Source organism: Megalops cyprinoides, chromosome 9, assembly GCF_013368585.1.
Source record: "Megalops cyprinoides isolate fMegCyp1 chromosome 9, fMegCyp1.pri, whole genome shotgun sequence".
Classification (NCBI taxonomy): Eukaryota; Metazoa; Chordata; class Actinopteri; order Elopiformes; family Megalopidae; genus Megalops; species Megalops cyprinoides.
In genome coordinates, this window is record NC_050591.1 from 6,011,876 (window position 1) to 6,029,453 (window position 17,578).

At 46.5% G+C, this 17,578-nt stretch overlaps 2 protein-coding genes across 2 annotated transcripts; both read right to left on the bottom strand.

Moving 5' to 3' along the window:
• Positions 1 to 733: 733 nt before the first annotated feature.
• Positions 734 to 11,541, bottom strand: unc119a (unc-119 homolog a (C. elegans)). The gene is made up of 5 exons (XM_036537013.1): positions 11,121 to 11,541; positions 2,960 to 3,073; positions 2,595 to 2,694; positions 2,080 to 2,252; positions 734 to 1,481 (listed from the first exon to the last, which is right to left on the bottom strand). The coding sequence occupies exons 1-5, from the start codon at positions 11,398 to 11,400 to the stop codon at positions 1,369 to 1,371; spliced, it is 780 nt and encodes a 259-aa protein (XP_036392906.1). The 5' UTR covers positions 11,401 to 11,541; the 3' UTR covers positions 734 to 1,368.
• A 2,098-nt stretch (positions 11,542 to 13,639) lies between these two features.
• On the bottom strand, positions 13,640 to 15,620 carry LOC118783144 (beta-crystallin B1-like). The gene is made up of 5 exons (XM_036536854.1): positions 15,552 to 15,620; positions 15,174 to 15,292; positions 14,672 to 14,804; positions 14,115 to 14,257; positions 13,640 to 13,808 (listed from the first exon to the last, which is right to left on the bottom strand). Exons 1-5 carry the CDS (start codon positions 15,618 to 15,620, stop codon positions 13,640 to 13,642), a joined length of 633 nt encoding a protein of 210 aa, XP_036392747.1.
• Positions 15,621 to 17,578: the final 1,958 nt, after the last annotated feature.

Genomic DNA, 17,578 nt, shown 5'->3' on the forward strand with positions numbered 1-17,578 from the left:
AGAAAACCATAGAATGTCATTTTATTCAATAAAAAGACAAAAGACAGCACAACTAGACAATCCAAATCTCTCACATAATCTTTCTGAGAAATGGGAAGGGACAGGGAGAGAGAGAAAGGAGAAGAGGAGGGAGAAACAGGGAGAAGGATGGTTTTTTTTCCTTCATTCTGAGAGGGCATACAAAATGCAGCCTCACCAGCTTCCTTAAGCACTCACCCATTGCTTGTGAAGTGGACAGGGATTTCTGACAGAGCTGCATATGCGTGTAACAGGAAGGAGCATATCTATCTGAGGGCCACTGCAGATTCATTCCCTAAAATGCGGAGCGTTCTAGAATCACTAGGAAGAAGAGCCCATGCTCCAGTCTTTTCCCGTTCAGCAAGAACCACGCCGAAGGACACAGAGCTGGGTTTGTGCACCAGTCCTGTGAACCCATTAGCTGAGTTCTGTGCCGCACCATCGGCTGGTGCTGCGATTGTTATTATCTGTGCAAAAAGAAATGCCATTCGGCCAAGGACTTGTTCACCAACTGGCTTCAGGGTCACCAGGTCCTCACTGCATTTCAGCCTACCTGGTAATACAAGAAACCGCCAGGCATGTGCTTTACCTGTGTGAATGACATGAATGTCATAAGTGCACGCACTCGCAGAAACACACACACACACACACACACACACACACACACACTTTTAAAGAAATACAGTGCAGACATCTTTCAGTCTGGTCCCTCTCAGTAAGAATTTTTTTTATACCAGCAATCCCCTGATGTGTCTGTCATTCAGCCAGTTAGGAACTGAGGGAGAGAATGTTCTCACGTGATTGGCAGCTGCAGCTTTAGCTTGCCTGTCTATACCCAGGAAGTAAAGCCCTTCCTTCTGGAAGGCATGCCTGTGTGAGTAAGTGCATACCTCCCCTCAGGAGTACTCCTCTTATTGCTTAGACACTGTGCTGGGAGAATTCCTGTAAGGCTGGCCAGGTTCGAGCAAACCCGCCCTGCTGTCAGGTGTGTGTATCGCCAGTGTGACTGAGCCAGCAACCAGTGATTGGAGGAGGGAACAAAGAGGGCGGGGTCACAGGAGCTGTTGACGAGATCGCAGTACAGGGATGCAGGGAAAGCCGCATGTGAGGAGTGTTTGCAGTACAGTGGTCATATCCTCTCTCTCACACACACACATACACACACACACACACACACACACACACATACAGGAGAAGGGGGCAGGACAGGGATGAGGCCATGGACGCTCTGATAGGAGGTGAATGAGTCGCAGAGGAATCTGGGGTTCCATGATGTTGGGGGCCAGCGTGAAACAGGGTGTGTGTGTGTGTGTGTCCTCCGTCCGTGCGTCTGTTCCATGTCCCGGGAGCCTAGGGGCCTCCGCAGTAGGAATAGTCCGCCTTGTTGTGCATCACCAGCTTGTTGTCCACGAAGTAGAAGCTGTCGGACTGCGTCTCGTAGGGGTGCAGGATCATCTCGCGCACTGCAACACACCACCACAGCATCATGGCTTGGAACCTATGACCTACCGAACTTGCTTATCAGCCATTTCAACAGCAATACAGAGTATTAATAAGGAACAAGCACTCTGTGTAATATAATCTTTCCTCTACCAGCACTCTGTGTAATACAGCCTTTCCTCTACCATTACCCAATATGTCATTATGGTCTTCTGTAAAAAAAGGCATAAAAATATATTCTTCTGTTGAATTAAACATTTGTAACTAGATAGGTATCAAGTATGCTACCAAGTATGTAATTAAAGTAAAAATATATATTAAATATTCATTTACATTAAAGGAATAAATATATACTGAACGTCTACTCAATATATAAGTACTCTCTGCACAGTGACTGTCAACGGAGACTGAAAATGTTCACCTTCTCATAATCCCCTCTGAACTAGGCAAGGAGCTAAACTGTCCAATAAAAGATTAGAAGTCAAGGCTTCTGGGTAATGTAGTTAGTCAGTACAGTGGACAGTGGGGGTAAACAGGTGGGATTATGCAGTATTAAACTATCAAAGATGCATTTCTGGTCGGATAGAGCGAGGCCGGGCTCTGGGAGTCTCGGGGACTCACTGGTCTCCTCGGAGAGCGGGGGGAACTCGTAGATGTGCTCGCAGGTATTCTTGCTGCTGGGGATGCAGAAGCCGAACTCGAAGTCGAAGCTCTTCAGCAGCTTGTCCCGGAAGTAGTGCCTCTCGATCATGCGGAAATTATTGATGGGCAAGTCGCCGACCGTGAACTCCACCCTGGTACACAGCAGACACAGAGCACATCTCACCTCATTCATCACTGTAGGGTGATCACTGTCCTGCTGACTACTGCCAGCATACATTGCAGCTCCACACGCTAATGCATGCACACATTTAAGAAACACATACAAACACACAAACACAGTAAGCAGGCATGTCCAATTGTTTTGCAGACAAACACAAACACATAAATACACACACACACACACAGACACACGGACATGTAGTCCACCTGGTATGACTGTGACTGCTGGTTTACTGGAGGGGAACTAATTTTAGTGAATGTGGTTGACGTGTGGAACCTTCTATGTGTCACACCAGGAAGGGGCTCTCACTTACGTGGCTCCGACCTGCCGCAGCTGCAAGAAGGCGGGGGTGAACTGGTACCGCACGAAGCGGCCAGCGTTTGGGTCGAAGTCCCTCTTGTCTCCTGCTCTGTCTACACGACAGAAAACACACATTACACCCCCTGCCTAAATGGCTGCAGTGCCCTGCAGGCGAACAGCGATCAGAGCAAACTGTATTAATAGAAAAAAGGAGCTTAAGAACACCCACACATGACAACTCCTCTGGCCTGGCATGGAATGCCTTGCAATACCCTCTGCAAACACAGGGGAACAGCAGAGCACCTCTGTGTTTTGTTTCTCGAGTCAGAGAGGAGTCAGAGCAACAGCAAAGCCTGAGTCAGAGCTCCTGAAACTCACCAGAAGCAGGGGGCTTGCTGATCTCAAACAGCACTGTCCCTGTCTCCATGTCCCGGATCCTGAACCTGGTGAAGTCGATGCTGTGAATATTCTCACCCGGAGTGCACAGGTAATCTGCAAAACAGAAGCACGCCAATGTGTGTTCACCTGACAGTGACCAGCAACGTAATCTGCCTCTGTCTGTCTAACAAGGCGTGCACGCATGTGTGTGTGTGTGAAATGCATGTATGTAGAAAATATGGATTTGTGCATGTATGTGCATTAGCAACACCATGTTTATGTGTGTAGACAACTATAAAATGTGTGCGTGAAGTCTGTGATGGTTCCCATTCTGAGGAAGTAGACTCTCAGGGACACATGCTCACACAGGTATTTTTGCTCCTCTAGTCATGTACTTTTTGAATCACGTGGTCACACTGCACCTCAGCCTCATATGTGTTGCCTTAGTGACATGTCTGTCCCCTCTGCAGTAGGCCAGTAAAATTCAGAGAGTGATAACAGCAGAAACAAAGACTGATCCTCCCCATTACACACTGCTGCAGTGTTGTGTAATGACCTTTGAATGGGGGTAGGGGCTCCATGTGTCACGCTCAGCTGTGGGAAAATGCTGCCTTGTGATTGGTCCTCCCTGACGTGACCTCACCCCATGTCCCTGCCCCTTGCTGGATTAGGCGTAAGAGGGTTACAGTATCCCAGCCTCACATGGACAGACCGAAGAGACACTAAGGGGATTTTCCGAAACTGGAAGTCTGGCGTGCCTACCTACAGTACCTACAAACCTCCTCCTCTACCGGTACACCTCCTGAAACTGTGTACCTCTTGTAACTGTACTCCTCCTATTGTACCCGCACCCCTCCCCCCCGCAACGTCTGTTGACCAGCTCATCCCTTTCACCTTGAACCATTCCATCACCACTACTGTGCCTCCACAGAGCAATGCATAAATATGATTATTAGCATTGGCATGATTATTACAATAATATGGAAAAGATTTACCTTCCCCTCATTTCTGCTAATTATGCCCTCTGCTCTCAAAAGACCATACAACACTAATTACTTTTCATTCATGAGTAACTTTGCATTAGATAAGACTCCAGCAGGTAAGTGAGCACTAGGTAAGCCTGAAGTATGTGAGTTTGTCTTAGGTAAGTGTCCACTAGGTAAGAATCCAGTAGGTAAGTGTCCACTAGATAAGACTCCAGTAGGTAGGTGTGCACTAGCTAAGCCTACTTCAGCTGAGGTTCCTAAGTGAAATGGTGAGAGAACTTATCATAAAAAGCTCACTTGCTTGAATCAGTATTTTCAGTGAAGTTAATATCTCCCTGTAACAGTTAGAAGAATATTAGAGGATTAAAGGAGACAGGTGAGTGAAGCATATTAAATTAATTAGCACTGCATTTTCACACTTGCCACTCTGACTCTGGCTAATAAGTCAGCATATCTCTTACACACCCATCAACCACAATGGCAAGAGAGGGGATTATTCATTCAGTTCAATTCAATTTTATCTGTAACATGTTTAACAAAGGGAATTTGTCACAACACTACTTTCCAGAGATCCTACGCCTGTATCTCTGTATCCTCACTGATCCAACCACAACACAATGCCATATGCAAAGTGTATTCCTGCAGCTTGTTCTTGAATATCTATGATGAAGTACATTTCTGACAATACAATGACATCAATGACCAACTCCTAATAACAAATACATAACCTTATATTACACCTAATATAGTAACCTAATAGATAACAAAATTGGTTACATGGCATAGACACATATGCATATATACACACACACACAGACACAAACAAAATCATGGTGAGCTGTGTCAGTGTGGAGCCACAGAAATCAGGGGAGCTCTGAGTGTCAGTGCGGAGCCGCAGAAATCAGGGTGAGCTTTGAGTGTCAGTGTGGCACAGCAGAAATCAGGGTGAGCTCTGAGTGTTAGGGTGGAGATCTAGAAATCAGGGTGAGCTCTGAGTGTCACTGTGGGTCTGTAGAAATCAGGGGAGCTCTGACAGTTAGTGTGGGTCTAGAGAAATCAGCGGAGCTCTTGAGTGCTAGTGTGGAGCAGTAGAAATCAGGGTGAGCTCTGAGTGTCAGTGTGAGTCTGTAGAAATCAGGGTGAGCTTTAAGTATCAGTGTGGAACTGTAGAGAGTCGCTCTGCAATGCGACTTGTAACAGTGATGTAGTGTTGTCCCACACTGTCCCACACAGCATCCATGTGTGACATAACTTTGAAGGTTTTTTCTGAAGGGCAGCATGGAATGGACTGGCTGGCCTGTGACTGGCACAGCTGAGTGGCAAGGTTGGGTAAGATGCTAAACTCCACCCAGGGTAGTCTGAGGAGAGAGCCCCTGGTTCTTTGACAGCGCAGACTGAGTAGGGCTTTAACTGAGAGCTTGTGGTGATGTCTATATTTAGTGTCACACCACTGCCAATCCAGGTGCTTATCCAACACAACAAAATGGCCGATCAGGACAGCTGGGACGGGGCCATTTACAGACATTAATCCAGGAGATTAGCCAAGAGTTAGAGCTTCCCATACACAGCCCTTACCACTCACTGTCCAATATTCTAGTGAGAATGTGTCACAAATAGAAAAAGAGAACTTATCAGACATATTTCAATGTAAATGGCCCCTTAAAAAGAGAGAAAAAAAATGTTGCCTGACATTCATGTCCTTTGTTGGAAGTGGGGCCAAATGAATTCCACATTGGGGAGGAAACAGGGTTTAAGAGATTCTGGTTTATCACAGAATTTGATGAAACAAAGAATCACTGCCACTTCCCTCTGGGAAATGCCCTGAATGCCCTGACAAAGCCATCGCTGCCCCCGACTAGAGACGTTCAGGTCCTTAAGCAAGTGCTTGGTAAATTAGCAACAACTTTGCCTGATGCAGAGACGTCGACTTGGATGGTCGCAGCTTGTACGTGCGTAGCAAGCCAGCGAGTAACTTCAATCATGTCTGAAAGAATGTCCAAAGAAAGCAGTAAAGAAGCTCAGAAGTGCAGCTCTGTCAGTAAAGTTCAGGGCAGATGAGCATCCCAGTTATTTTTTATTAATCAGGGGTTTACTATTTTGCAAATTTTGCATGGGAACATTTAAATTTGCATCTTTAAGACTGCAGGATAGAACAGATACAGTGATTAGCTTCTACACATAACGACGTGCAATGTCGAATGTTCAATCAAAATTCAACGTTCAATGTTCATTTTATTCAAATTTTCATTCCACTGTTAATATGAACTGTTCTTTTGTCAATTTAAGCACTTTATTAGAATGTTAAGGTGAAAAAAACTTGCGTTCTTTATGCTACTTATCAAAAAATGAAATTCTGGAAACAGAAAATGATTTAAACTGAGAAAACAGTAATCAGGTGAATATAAGAGGAAAAATGAATATAATGAAAGAGATTTCATGTGGCCCAATGGAAGTCATGTGGTCTCATAGCCTCATTTTATGCTCATTAGTTACATGTCCTGCTTCTGTGGACGCTGAAAGATGCTGTGAAAGAGGGTCATTTAAGGTTCATCTCCCATCGGCACAGCCTTACCCTTACAGCACAGCAGGAAAATGGAGAAAATGCTTACTGAAGCAAACAGATGCATCTGTGTTTGTATGTGTGTGTGTGTGTCTGTATGTGTTTGCGTATGTCCGTCTGTGTGTATGTGTGTGTGCATGTGCATGTGTCTGTAAGTGTTTGCGTGTATGCGTACGTGTGTGTTTGTGTATGTGTGTGTGTGTATGTGTGTGTATGTGTGTGTGTGTGTGTGTGTGTGTGTGTCAGTATGAGGGCTGCAGATCCTGTCTGTCTGTGTGTCAAACCGCAGAGAGAACCAGCTCAGAGCTGGCAGCCCTGCATCCCTGTCTGTGTGGGTAGAGCTGCTGCTACACACAACAAGGACTCTGATATTTATCACCTGCAGTGAGAATCTGTGCGTGTGAGTGTGTGTGTGTATGCACTGAACACCACACTTGCAACCTGCGCTGAACACCACACTGTCCCTGTGCTATATTGAGCCCCACATTTCAGAGTGCACTGAGCCCCATACTACATGAACACCACACTGCAGACTGCACTGAACACTACACTGCCCCTGTACTGCACTGAACACCACACTGCAGACTGCACTGAACACCACACTGTCCCTGTGCTATATTGAGCCCCACATTTCAGACTGCACTGAGCCCCATACTACATGAACACCACACTGCATACTGCACTGAACACTACACTGCAGACTGCACTGAACACCACACTGCATACTGCACTGAACACTACACTGCCCCTGCACTGCACTGAACACCACACTGCAGACTGCACTGAACACCACACTGCATACTGCACTGAACACTACACTGCCCCTGTACTGCACTGAACACCACACTGCAGACTGCACTGAACACCACAATGCAGACTGCACTAAACACCACACTGCCCCTGCACTGAACACTACACTGCCCCTGCACTGCACTGAACACCACACTGCAGACTGCACTGTATGCTCACAAAAGATGCTGCTAGCACTGTGAACCTCCCTGAGAGTGAGTCTGGGCATCCTAGCTCCTGGCATAGCTTGGCTTTGTGATGCAGTTTCAGAGCTTCAACAGTTTGGTTTTTGCAGAGGCTTAATGTAAATGTAAGAAAATGATCTAAACTGTGGAGCCATGAGAATACCACTCGCATGCAACCAATGCCGCAGGAAGTCAGAGAAAGGGCCGAGACAGAGCAGGGCATGCTCTGATCAACGGCTCCGCTAAACCAGATGAAACGCTCTCTGTGGCCAGACAGAAGACACAGACCTGTTGTACATCCAGCTTCTCAACATTTTCACACTTCTTTGTCCTTAATCTTCGCATCAAATTAGCGCTGGACCTGATTCAACCAACAGACGGATTCAGAAAGACATGGCTCATTGTTTGGTCTCATTTTGGGAGGCTACAGCAGAGAACAAGCCTCTGTTAGGAGCTTAATGCAGAGGAAGTGACCCCATTACAACAGCTCTCTGTCCCAGCTGTTCTGTCCATCCTGTAACAGAGCCACTGCCCCCCTCCCCACCCCCACCAAAAAGGGTGTGGTGTACCTGATGCTCTGTGCTTCTAAGGCCATTCATAAACAGCTGCACCTCCCAGACTGGGACAGAGCATCCAAAGCAGCAACCTCATCACACTTTAAAATTCACACTCAGATTTTACACAGACTTCCCTCCCTTTCCTGCTGTGCAGAAGACTTCCTGTTACCTGCTGTGTGGAAGACTTCCTGCTTCCTGTCATGAGGATTTCCCTGTGACCCATGATATCTCATCTGTCCACACCACACAGGAGATCAGCTATTACCACCAGCTGTTGGGGGCTGATGGGGACTTCAGGGGACACAGTTACAGAATCGGGTTGATCACAGGTACAGTATTGGGCACTGACATACAGCTCTTCAGGGCTGAGTCTAGATTCACTATGCTAAGCTCACAGGAGACTCACAGGGCCTGCTCCCACTGTGCATTCTGCTTGGCCTGCTGGTGACTTAGGTGTGTCACACAGCATTATGTTACGTGAAATTTTCTTTTAGCAGCTGCCATTCTCATCAAACTCTCATCATCAGATACCTCTGGTTCGGTGTCCTGGATCCTCTCACAAATAGAGCTAGAATATGAGGTGTCCAAACTCCTCAGCTCCTCCTCAAACCCAGCAGGTTTCTCTCTTCTACCCCCATACAGCTCGTCTCTCCTACACCCCCATCCAGTGCATCTCTCCTACACCCCCATACAGGTCATCTCTCCTACACCCCCATACAGCTCGTTTCTCCTACACCCTCATCCAGCTCATCTCTCCTACACCCCCATACAGTGCATCCCTCCTACACCCCCATCATGCACATCAGAATTGTGGGCCCAATGCGTGACGCTGCAGAGGGCTACCTTCTGTAAGGACAGAAATGGCACCAAGCTGGGCAGTCATCCCAAAGGGAAAGACCCATGTAGTGACAGCAGGGAGACACCACAGACTGCAACGGATTGTGACCGTATGTCTTAAATCCTGTTCAAATTGTGTGCTGGTGTGGAGGACATGCACCGCTGGTGTATGCAGAGCCCTCACACCCATTCCCTGTGCATGACGTGTTCTTTAATCAGCAGGAAGATCATAACCCTGCAAACAGAAGAGGAGAGAGGAGCAGAGAGAGAGAAATTCTAGGAGAGTCATTGAGCACAGCCTGGAAAAAGAAAATATATGATGTAAAACTCAAAGACTGGGGTGGCTGCACAGTCCTTGTGCTCTTTGACTGAGCAAGGCAGGGATGCACTTCTTGTTCCCCCACTCTGCAAAGTACACAAATTGTAGGAAAAATGCCACCCAAAATCTGAACTCCAAATACCCAATTTAATATCCCCTCAGACCACAGTAACATCCCCATTCTGTTCGGGGAGGGTGAAAGTAGACAGAAAATCTAGCAGCTAAATATGTCCACCTGCCACAGCTGGGAGGGCAGTAAAAAGACATCCCCCAGCAACACCACAAACATTTAAATGACACTTGTTATCACTAACTTTATTGTAGTTATATTAATTTTATATACCATTTCTCTCTGCATCCCATTGTGTTTCTTCTAAGTTATGTGGTCTTGTTTACACCTCCCACTCTTAAACCTGCATCGGTCATTTTCTACATTGTAAATTCAAGCTATTAATGCAGAGTTTAAATGTTCAACTTTTGATTCTTGATAGACAGAAAGAGAGCGAAAGAGACAGACAGACAGACAGACAGATAGACAGAGGCATGCTTTGTCCAGTGCACAAAACACAGGCCTTTCCAAAATAAACAAATTATTTACATCTTGTAAGACACTGAAGTCATGCTAGACTTTCCTTTCTGTCTGCTTCTGACATGTGACAAGGAGAGCACAGGAGAGAGCATGAACCCACACAGCGTTTCCAGCCTGGTCCACAGGCACAGTGCAGCACAGAAGCACCGATGGCAAACATCCCGCTGAGCGTTTGTTGTGTAACTAATGCAGATCTTTAAATAGTCTGGGTCAGTCTCCCTGCCTCTAACCACCTGTTACCTAATCGCACCCAGCTCTGTACAGGGAAAGGATTTAGCCAATGCTGGATACGCTTCATCTGAGAAGATTATCATGCATGTGCACCTCAATCTGTTTCACCATGCTCCTGCGAATATTCATATGCACATACATATATATCTGTTTGTTTAACAATGAGCGTGTGTGTGTGTGTGTGTGTGCGTTTAGGAGCACTCACATGAGTATCCATGTACATGTGATTGTGTGTGTGACTGGTGACTGTTCATGTGTCTGTGTGTGACTGAATGTATAATAAGCAAGACAAAAGGTAGTATTAGTTCTCAATAGTTCATGACTGATTATGCTCCACTTAAATGCAATTATTTATTTTTAGTCTAAAATCATTATCTTTTCATGACGCTGATGTTTTGTGTAAGAAAGGCTTCTATGTCATATTTAACGGGATGAGCGACAGCATTCGTCTAAGAAATCCAAGAAAGGTTCAAACCGCCGCCTTTCATCTGAGACTTTAGTTTAAGCATATGTCTATATATATATATATATATATATATATATATATATATATATATATATATATATATATATATATATTAAAAGATCATAATATAACCAATTAAACCACACCATAAAAAGTTACTACAGAACCATGGATATTTGTTGTACTAACGGCGACGAGCAAAGTTACCTGATGAACGAATAAACGAGGCATCAGCAATATGACTGTTGCTGAAGATGTATCATTTAGTGTCCCTGTTCCGATGGCGTTACAAGTGATAATATCAACCCACTAATAGGAAGGTAGCTAGACAAATGATAGAATAACGATAACAAGTCTGCAGATAACCGTACCTGTAAAAGAACTACAATGTTTCTTTTACGGACTGAAAAGCAGGAGTTAACTGTTACATGTATAGAGATGGGTCGAATTGGGGTCAGCGAATTTTAATCAGTGTAAGGATAGAACAGCACCTATATTTTTACCAGGGTTGAAAAATGTAATGTGCATTACACATCGCTAACTGAGGACAAATAGTCACAAGTCAACAAAAATTCAGCGCCAGTCCATGTCCCTGGGTGACCTATTAGGCAAATTTAGGTCGTTTATCTGTATAAAACTTACTTTCGGTGATCTTCTGCAAACCCAGAACATCCTCCGGGGTAATTACTGGGTTCCTAAGTAGCTCTTCCTCTGTAGTAACTGGGTACCCCATGTCTGAGGAGTTGCATCCTGTCTTGACTTTCATTGCCGTTGGTGGTTTTGGGCTCGGATTCCCCTGGCAGTCGCTGGAGCAGTCGGTGCTACCGGTGCAAATAGTATCAACAGCGCTCGACTTATTAGCGCCGGTGCAAGATGCGTCCTGGTGATTGCACGCAGCCTCTCCGCTAGTACATGAGCTCATTCTCCGTCCCTCCCCCTCCCTGATTTGTTAAGACACAAAACAATCTCCCTCCCTCACCCACTCAACGGCCGAGCTGCCCTGTCTTTAATTCAAATCCCCTTTTCCTTAAACCGGTTCCTTGCGTCCAGCGACTGCAGTATCTGCGGGTCCCCTGCTGCTGTGCACACAGGCGAGCAGAGTCTCCGTGGGGTAGGATGACGAGAGGAAGCGGACTGCGGTCGCATGTTCACACAAACAGCACAATGCGGCCGTGCGCATCACTTACGGCAACAATGAACTGACTATTGCAGCGTTAATGGGAAAGTGCTTCATATAATCGTAGGCCGAAGTTTTGCCAGCGGTGAAGCCTTGCACTGTGTCTGGAATTAAACTGGCGTCCTGCCGTGGTGGAAGTGTGTAGATACACCCCTCGCGTGCTGCTACACCACCCCTTGGTGACATGTGGTACGGGCCGTTTCCAGGAAGCGAAAACGTGTTGTGTTCGAGTGTGGTATATGCTTCCTCGCTAGGCTTGTGTCTTGTGAGCCTCTCAGGTATCTAGTCTAACCCCTGACATATAATTTCCAGTAATTAGACGCTATATTTCTCTCTCTCTCTCTCTCTCTCTCTCTCTCTCGCACACACACACACACACACGCACGTCTTTATCCAGAGACAAATAATGCTGCTATATACTTCCTTTGCTACCCCTGTGCTGCCAGTCTTTCCCTTGACTAAACAAAAAAGATGAAATACAAATATTTGTTTGCATTATGTAGATTCCCACTCACAACCTTCTGTCACCTGGCTTTCTTAATTTGTCAATAGATGTGTCATATTAGAACTGGCTTGTGCAAAGCTGTATATAAGTATCCCATTAAATGCACTTTGAAGATTTTTTTCATGTTTGTTGATGAGACAGACTGAACAGAGTAGACAGACCTCAGTAAACCTACATTTCTTGTGAGATCATGCATGTTTCTCTTCAAGTTTCTTCTTCAACTATAAAATTAACTTCCACCATTCCTGTAAGCAGATTCCCACGCTTTAAAACAAAAAAAATTGGCGGGTTGTTGTCATAATTGTTGGTTAGTCTGGAACATCTTGCCATTTCCTCACTGTGGAAGTAATGACAGTGTCAGTGTGGTTGTGCAACTTCCTTTTTTTGTCAAACCCCATCAAACCAAATGGAACTCAGGCATACTGCATTCTCAGTAAAAGAACATCCACATTTATTTGAAAATGTGATACAGACAGTAAATTCAGCATTATCAGAGTGTGCAAAAACCCAAAGGGAAATGAACAAAGGGGACGACAGATTGTTAAAGGAGCCTTGACTGCTGTCTGCAGTACTGAGCTTTAGAATCTTTATTTTTAGAGGAAAATTGCTTTCCAGATGCCAGCATCCCTGAGAAATGTACAGCGTAACAAGACTTTTCAGGATCGCCCATCACAAAGTTTCCCAGCCTGCTCCACAAAAAGCTACCTGGCACAACAACCCTGTCATTCTGGTAGGCCTCGCAATCTAGAGATCTTTCCTTCTGACCCACGCAGCCACAGAGCGTCCTGCACAGGCCAGCTTGGGGACAGTATAATCACCTACTGTACACATCGTCTCTGGAGGTGTGCCAGAGAAGACACAATGCAGGGACAATGGAGTTTGAAATTGCAGTTCAGTAAACAGTGCCCCCTGTGATTGCAGGTTTACAAAGGGCAGTTGTGGGTGATAGCTTTATGTTTCAGAGGTTGGGTGCTCTCTGTATTCTGAAGTCAATCACAGACTGCAGAGATAAGCTCTAAGATAAGCAGGCACATGCCCATGGAATCGCTTATAACTAAAAAACATAAATGCAAAGAGATACATAAAATAAAGGGGTTTGCAAAAGGTGAAACAAATAAGAGGAACAAAACTGAATAAGTGATAATAAATTATCATCAGGCTACTAATAGTAATTATCCCAAATACCCCATTTAAAATTTCCAATTGTTTTGTAGTTCAGTCAGGTATTGGAATAGAGAATCCTTCTTGGCCTGCAAAATACCATAGTAATAATTTAATCATAATAATAACTGAATGGCAGTCAGCACTAGACGCTGTCAGATGTAAGTTAACATAGATCCTGGTGATGAAGCTGGTGATGGAGGCAATGGTTTGGAGAGCTAGCGTGGCTGGACAGGAATCGACAGGCGGGCGGTGTCCGCGCGTGACCCTGGCGGCGCCGTGTCCCGGGGGTCCGGCTGCCCGCCCGACCCCGCACACCTACGCGATCATCTCGAAGCAGCCGCGGCGGTGCGTCTGCATGTCCCTCACGCGCCGTATGGACTGGATCTGGGGGTGGTGCGCGCCCCACTCGTTCCAGTGCTTGTAAGGACCAAACTCGAACAGGTACTGGTAGCCACGGTAACCAGGGTATTGGTACCCTACCCACCTACGATGGACAAAAAAGGCAGACAGGAAGCTTAGATGAGTGTTGGCTGAAAGAGTGTTGGCTGAAAGAGAACACTGGCATACAAGGTAGCTACAGCGCTATGTCAGACTAATGGCTGATGTTAGTGATTAATGCCATTGCTATGCTGAATGTTATGACTGACCACACTATTACACCCTGTGAGTTTCTATAACATGTTGTTCATAGCTAGGCTGCTGGCAGTATCACAGCCAGTTTATGGCCACACCGGTGTGCACTGGGTTATGCTCTGGCTTCAAGCCCTGCAAGCAGGACGCTGGGACTCACGTTCCCCCGGTGACCTGGATGCTGCCCACTCGATCCTGGAAGCCATAGGACCAGAGGCTGGGAATGTCCTCGTCACACACCTCCATCTTGCGGCCCTCGAAGTTCATGCATTCATATAGGCAGATCTTATGGTCTTGGGGGTCCTAGGAAGAGAGAGAGAGAGAGAGAGAGAGAGAGAGAGAGTGGATATCATGTTAAATAGGGTGTGTTTCATTACGAGGGTGTGATTAGGGTGTGTTTTAGGGTGTGATTAGGGTTTGTTTCATTATGAGGCTGTCTCTCTGTGCTGGCAGGACTATAGCAGCTGCTAATTTTGGTATTGATAGGCCACGCTACCAAGCCAGCTCATTGAGCTGCTGACAGCTCTGGTGGTGGAAGCTCTGAGTTCTGAAGAGGAATTTCCCCTGGGTTATATTGCTTTGTGATGGTGCTGATCTGAGAGACTGAGAGAGGTGGGACTTTGTGTGTGTGTGCATGTATGCGTGTGTGTGTATGTGTGAATATGTGTGCTGGTTTGTTGGCGTGAGGGCAGCAGAAAGTGGGCCAGAGTCACTCACCATGCGAACGGGCCTAACGGACATAAGGCGATCACATCTGTAGCTGTTAGACCAGGTGTCCCAGCGGGGATACTCCCCCTTCTCCAGCATGAACATCTCACCTGACATGTTCTGGTGCTCGTACCCCACCCACCTATGTGAGACAGCACAAAAAAATCACATCACATCATAACATTAGACTACCTCACAACACAATTATATGGCATTACATCATAACCTCAGATGAACTCACAACACAGTCACATCAGAACATATGAATGCATGAATGTTAAACAAGAGAAAGGTTGTTCATTTTAATTTTAGACTGTGAATTAGTCTCAGAGTCATGTCATCATAAGTTCTTTATTTTTGGGTGGATTTTATTCCTTATGTACATGTGAACGTATGTGTGAGCACACGTATGTGTATGTGTGTGCATGCATGTGTATGCATTGATGATCTACGTATCTCATAAGCATAGATCAGTAATGACAAAATGACCGGGTTACATTTTAAGACTTACGGTCCACACTCGACCCTAATGGACCCGATACGGTCAAAGCCACGTTCACACAGGTTACGGCACTCTCCGTTCAGCTCCATCCTGCGACCCTGGAAGTTCTCGTACTCGAAGACACACATCTGGAGACAGAGAGAAGAGGTGCGTTCGGACACAGAGCGTCAAACATTCATGTGACACTTGGTAGTGTCAGCACTCTGTATGCACGCTGCTGCTTAGTATGCAGACTGTGACTTTACAGAATCAGGAAGGGCATTGATGGCGGTCGTACGACAGCCGCAAACAGCCCGAACCGTCAGGGAGCTCTGTGCGGTCTGTGTGGAGACTGTGCAGAGTGGTGTGTTGAGGCAGGGTGTGGAGTGTGCAGGCAGGGTGACCTACTCTATGGGTGCGGAGGCCCATGCCAGAGGAGTGGCTGCCAATGCTGCCCTGAGCTGCAGTGTGAGACATGGCTGCAACAGAGAGCAGAGAAGCGCATGTTAGTGATGTCATCAATGCGCAACAAATGTCTGATACAGAGAACATCTCTCTCTACCTTAGAGACAAGAGTCTTTGGAAAAAAAAAACTAACAGGAAGCCCCAGAGATTCCCCATAAGGCTATAAGCCCCAGAGATTCCCCCAATGGCTATAAGAATGCAGTGATGATGTACAGATATGATTCTTAGAGTTCAGTGATGTCCTTGGTGGGATGAAGAGTTTAAACCCCAGTATGAGTCAGTTTTATTCCCCAGACTAGAAATCAGTTTATCCAGCCCCCTTCCTTCCCTTTAATCTCAGTACAGATGGTCCCAAGCAAGCCTTACAGCTGCAAATCCAGTATAATATTCAGTATATATTCTCAAAGATGATCTATTTCAATCACTGGCAGCACAGAGAGTGCAAGACCAACTGCATCTACGCTAACACTGTAACACTGTAATGACGTAATGCTGTAACAATGTTCCACAGCAAGGCTGTCCCTGCCATCTGACTGATGCCAATTACTGTTTTATCACGCCCCGCCCTGAGATCCCACATTCCATGTGATGGGTAACTCTATTCCAATGAGATCCTACACAAGCGAGATTCTCCACAATCACCCCCCCCAACCCCCCCAACACTGAAATCTCACCTAGCGACAGCTGGCAGGTAGAGAGTTGGAACGGAAGAGGAAGAGGAGGAGAGGAAGGGCGAGGGCGGCCAGAGCAGAAGTGCTGGACTCAGCTGGTGGGTGGGTTATATATACGTATATATCCCGCCCTGTGGCTGGGCTGGTGGCCCTCTGCCATTGGATAAAAGTGATCCCCTCTTCCCGCTGACTCGGCGCATGGCTTTGTTTGGGGCCTCCGCTGAGCAGCCACCTCCATCAGCAGAAAGCACCCCCCCTCCGACCCCCCCCCCCCCCCCCCACACCCCGGCTCTGCGAAGCTCACTGCAATGTGCTGACCGTAGGGAGTCCCACCCTGAGCGCCGATTGTGTGCTCAGGAATGCCCGCTGTTCTTTTTGTTCACTGGCAGCATTGTCTACACACCTTAACCCGCTTGGCGGATGGGTGTGTGGGGGGGCGGGGGCAGGGGGTGTTTGCCTGTGCCAACACTCAGCCAACGGACCTCAAAGATCCGGCGCCATTTTTTGATAAACAGCCTGCAGTTGGCTCATCTGAGTGAGACCAGCATCAATCACCAGAGCGGACTTGCCAGGTTCAGGAAAAGGACTTCTCCCTGCTGGTCAGGTGCTGGCTTTAGTGTAGGCCTTTGGCTGGTAACTTGGGAATGCTACATATCTGACCTGGAGGCTCTGTGCACCAATGAACAACATCTCCCTTTACAGGGTCACCTACACTCCTCCATTATAGGGCCGCCCTCCTGCATCTGATTCCCTCATTTAGAAGGTCACTCTCACCCTCCTTCACAGGGTCACCCTCACCCTCACCCTCTTATATAGGGTCACCCTCACCCGTGCGTGAATCCCTTGTTTAGAGGACTGCCTTTGACTCTCCTTTATAGGGCTACCCTCGTTGGCATCTGATCCCCTTGTTTGTGGGGTCAGCTTGCCCATCTGGGCATGCCAGGGGCTGTGTGCCCAAATAATGTCCATCCGGCCACGTCACCTGCCATGCCAGTGTCTCACGGTCCTGGTTAATTTTTAAATACAATCCTTTAAACAAACAGCGCTTCCAATGGAGAACATATAAGAATCACTGAAGAACCATATACACACACTCTCACACCCAACACATACACAGTCAAACATACACACAGAAACAATTACAGATTCTCACATACAGCACACAAACACACACTCACACACACGCACACTCTCACACACATACAGTATGCACACACACACACACTCACATACATACAGTACACAAGCACACACACACACACACACCACTATAGCATAGTATGATAAATAGTGTTAAAT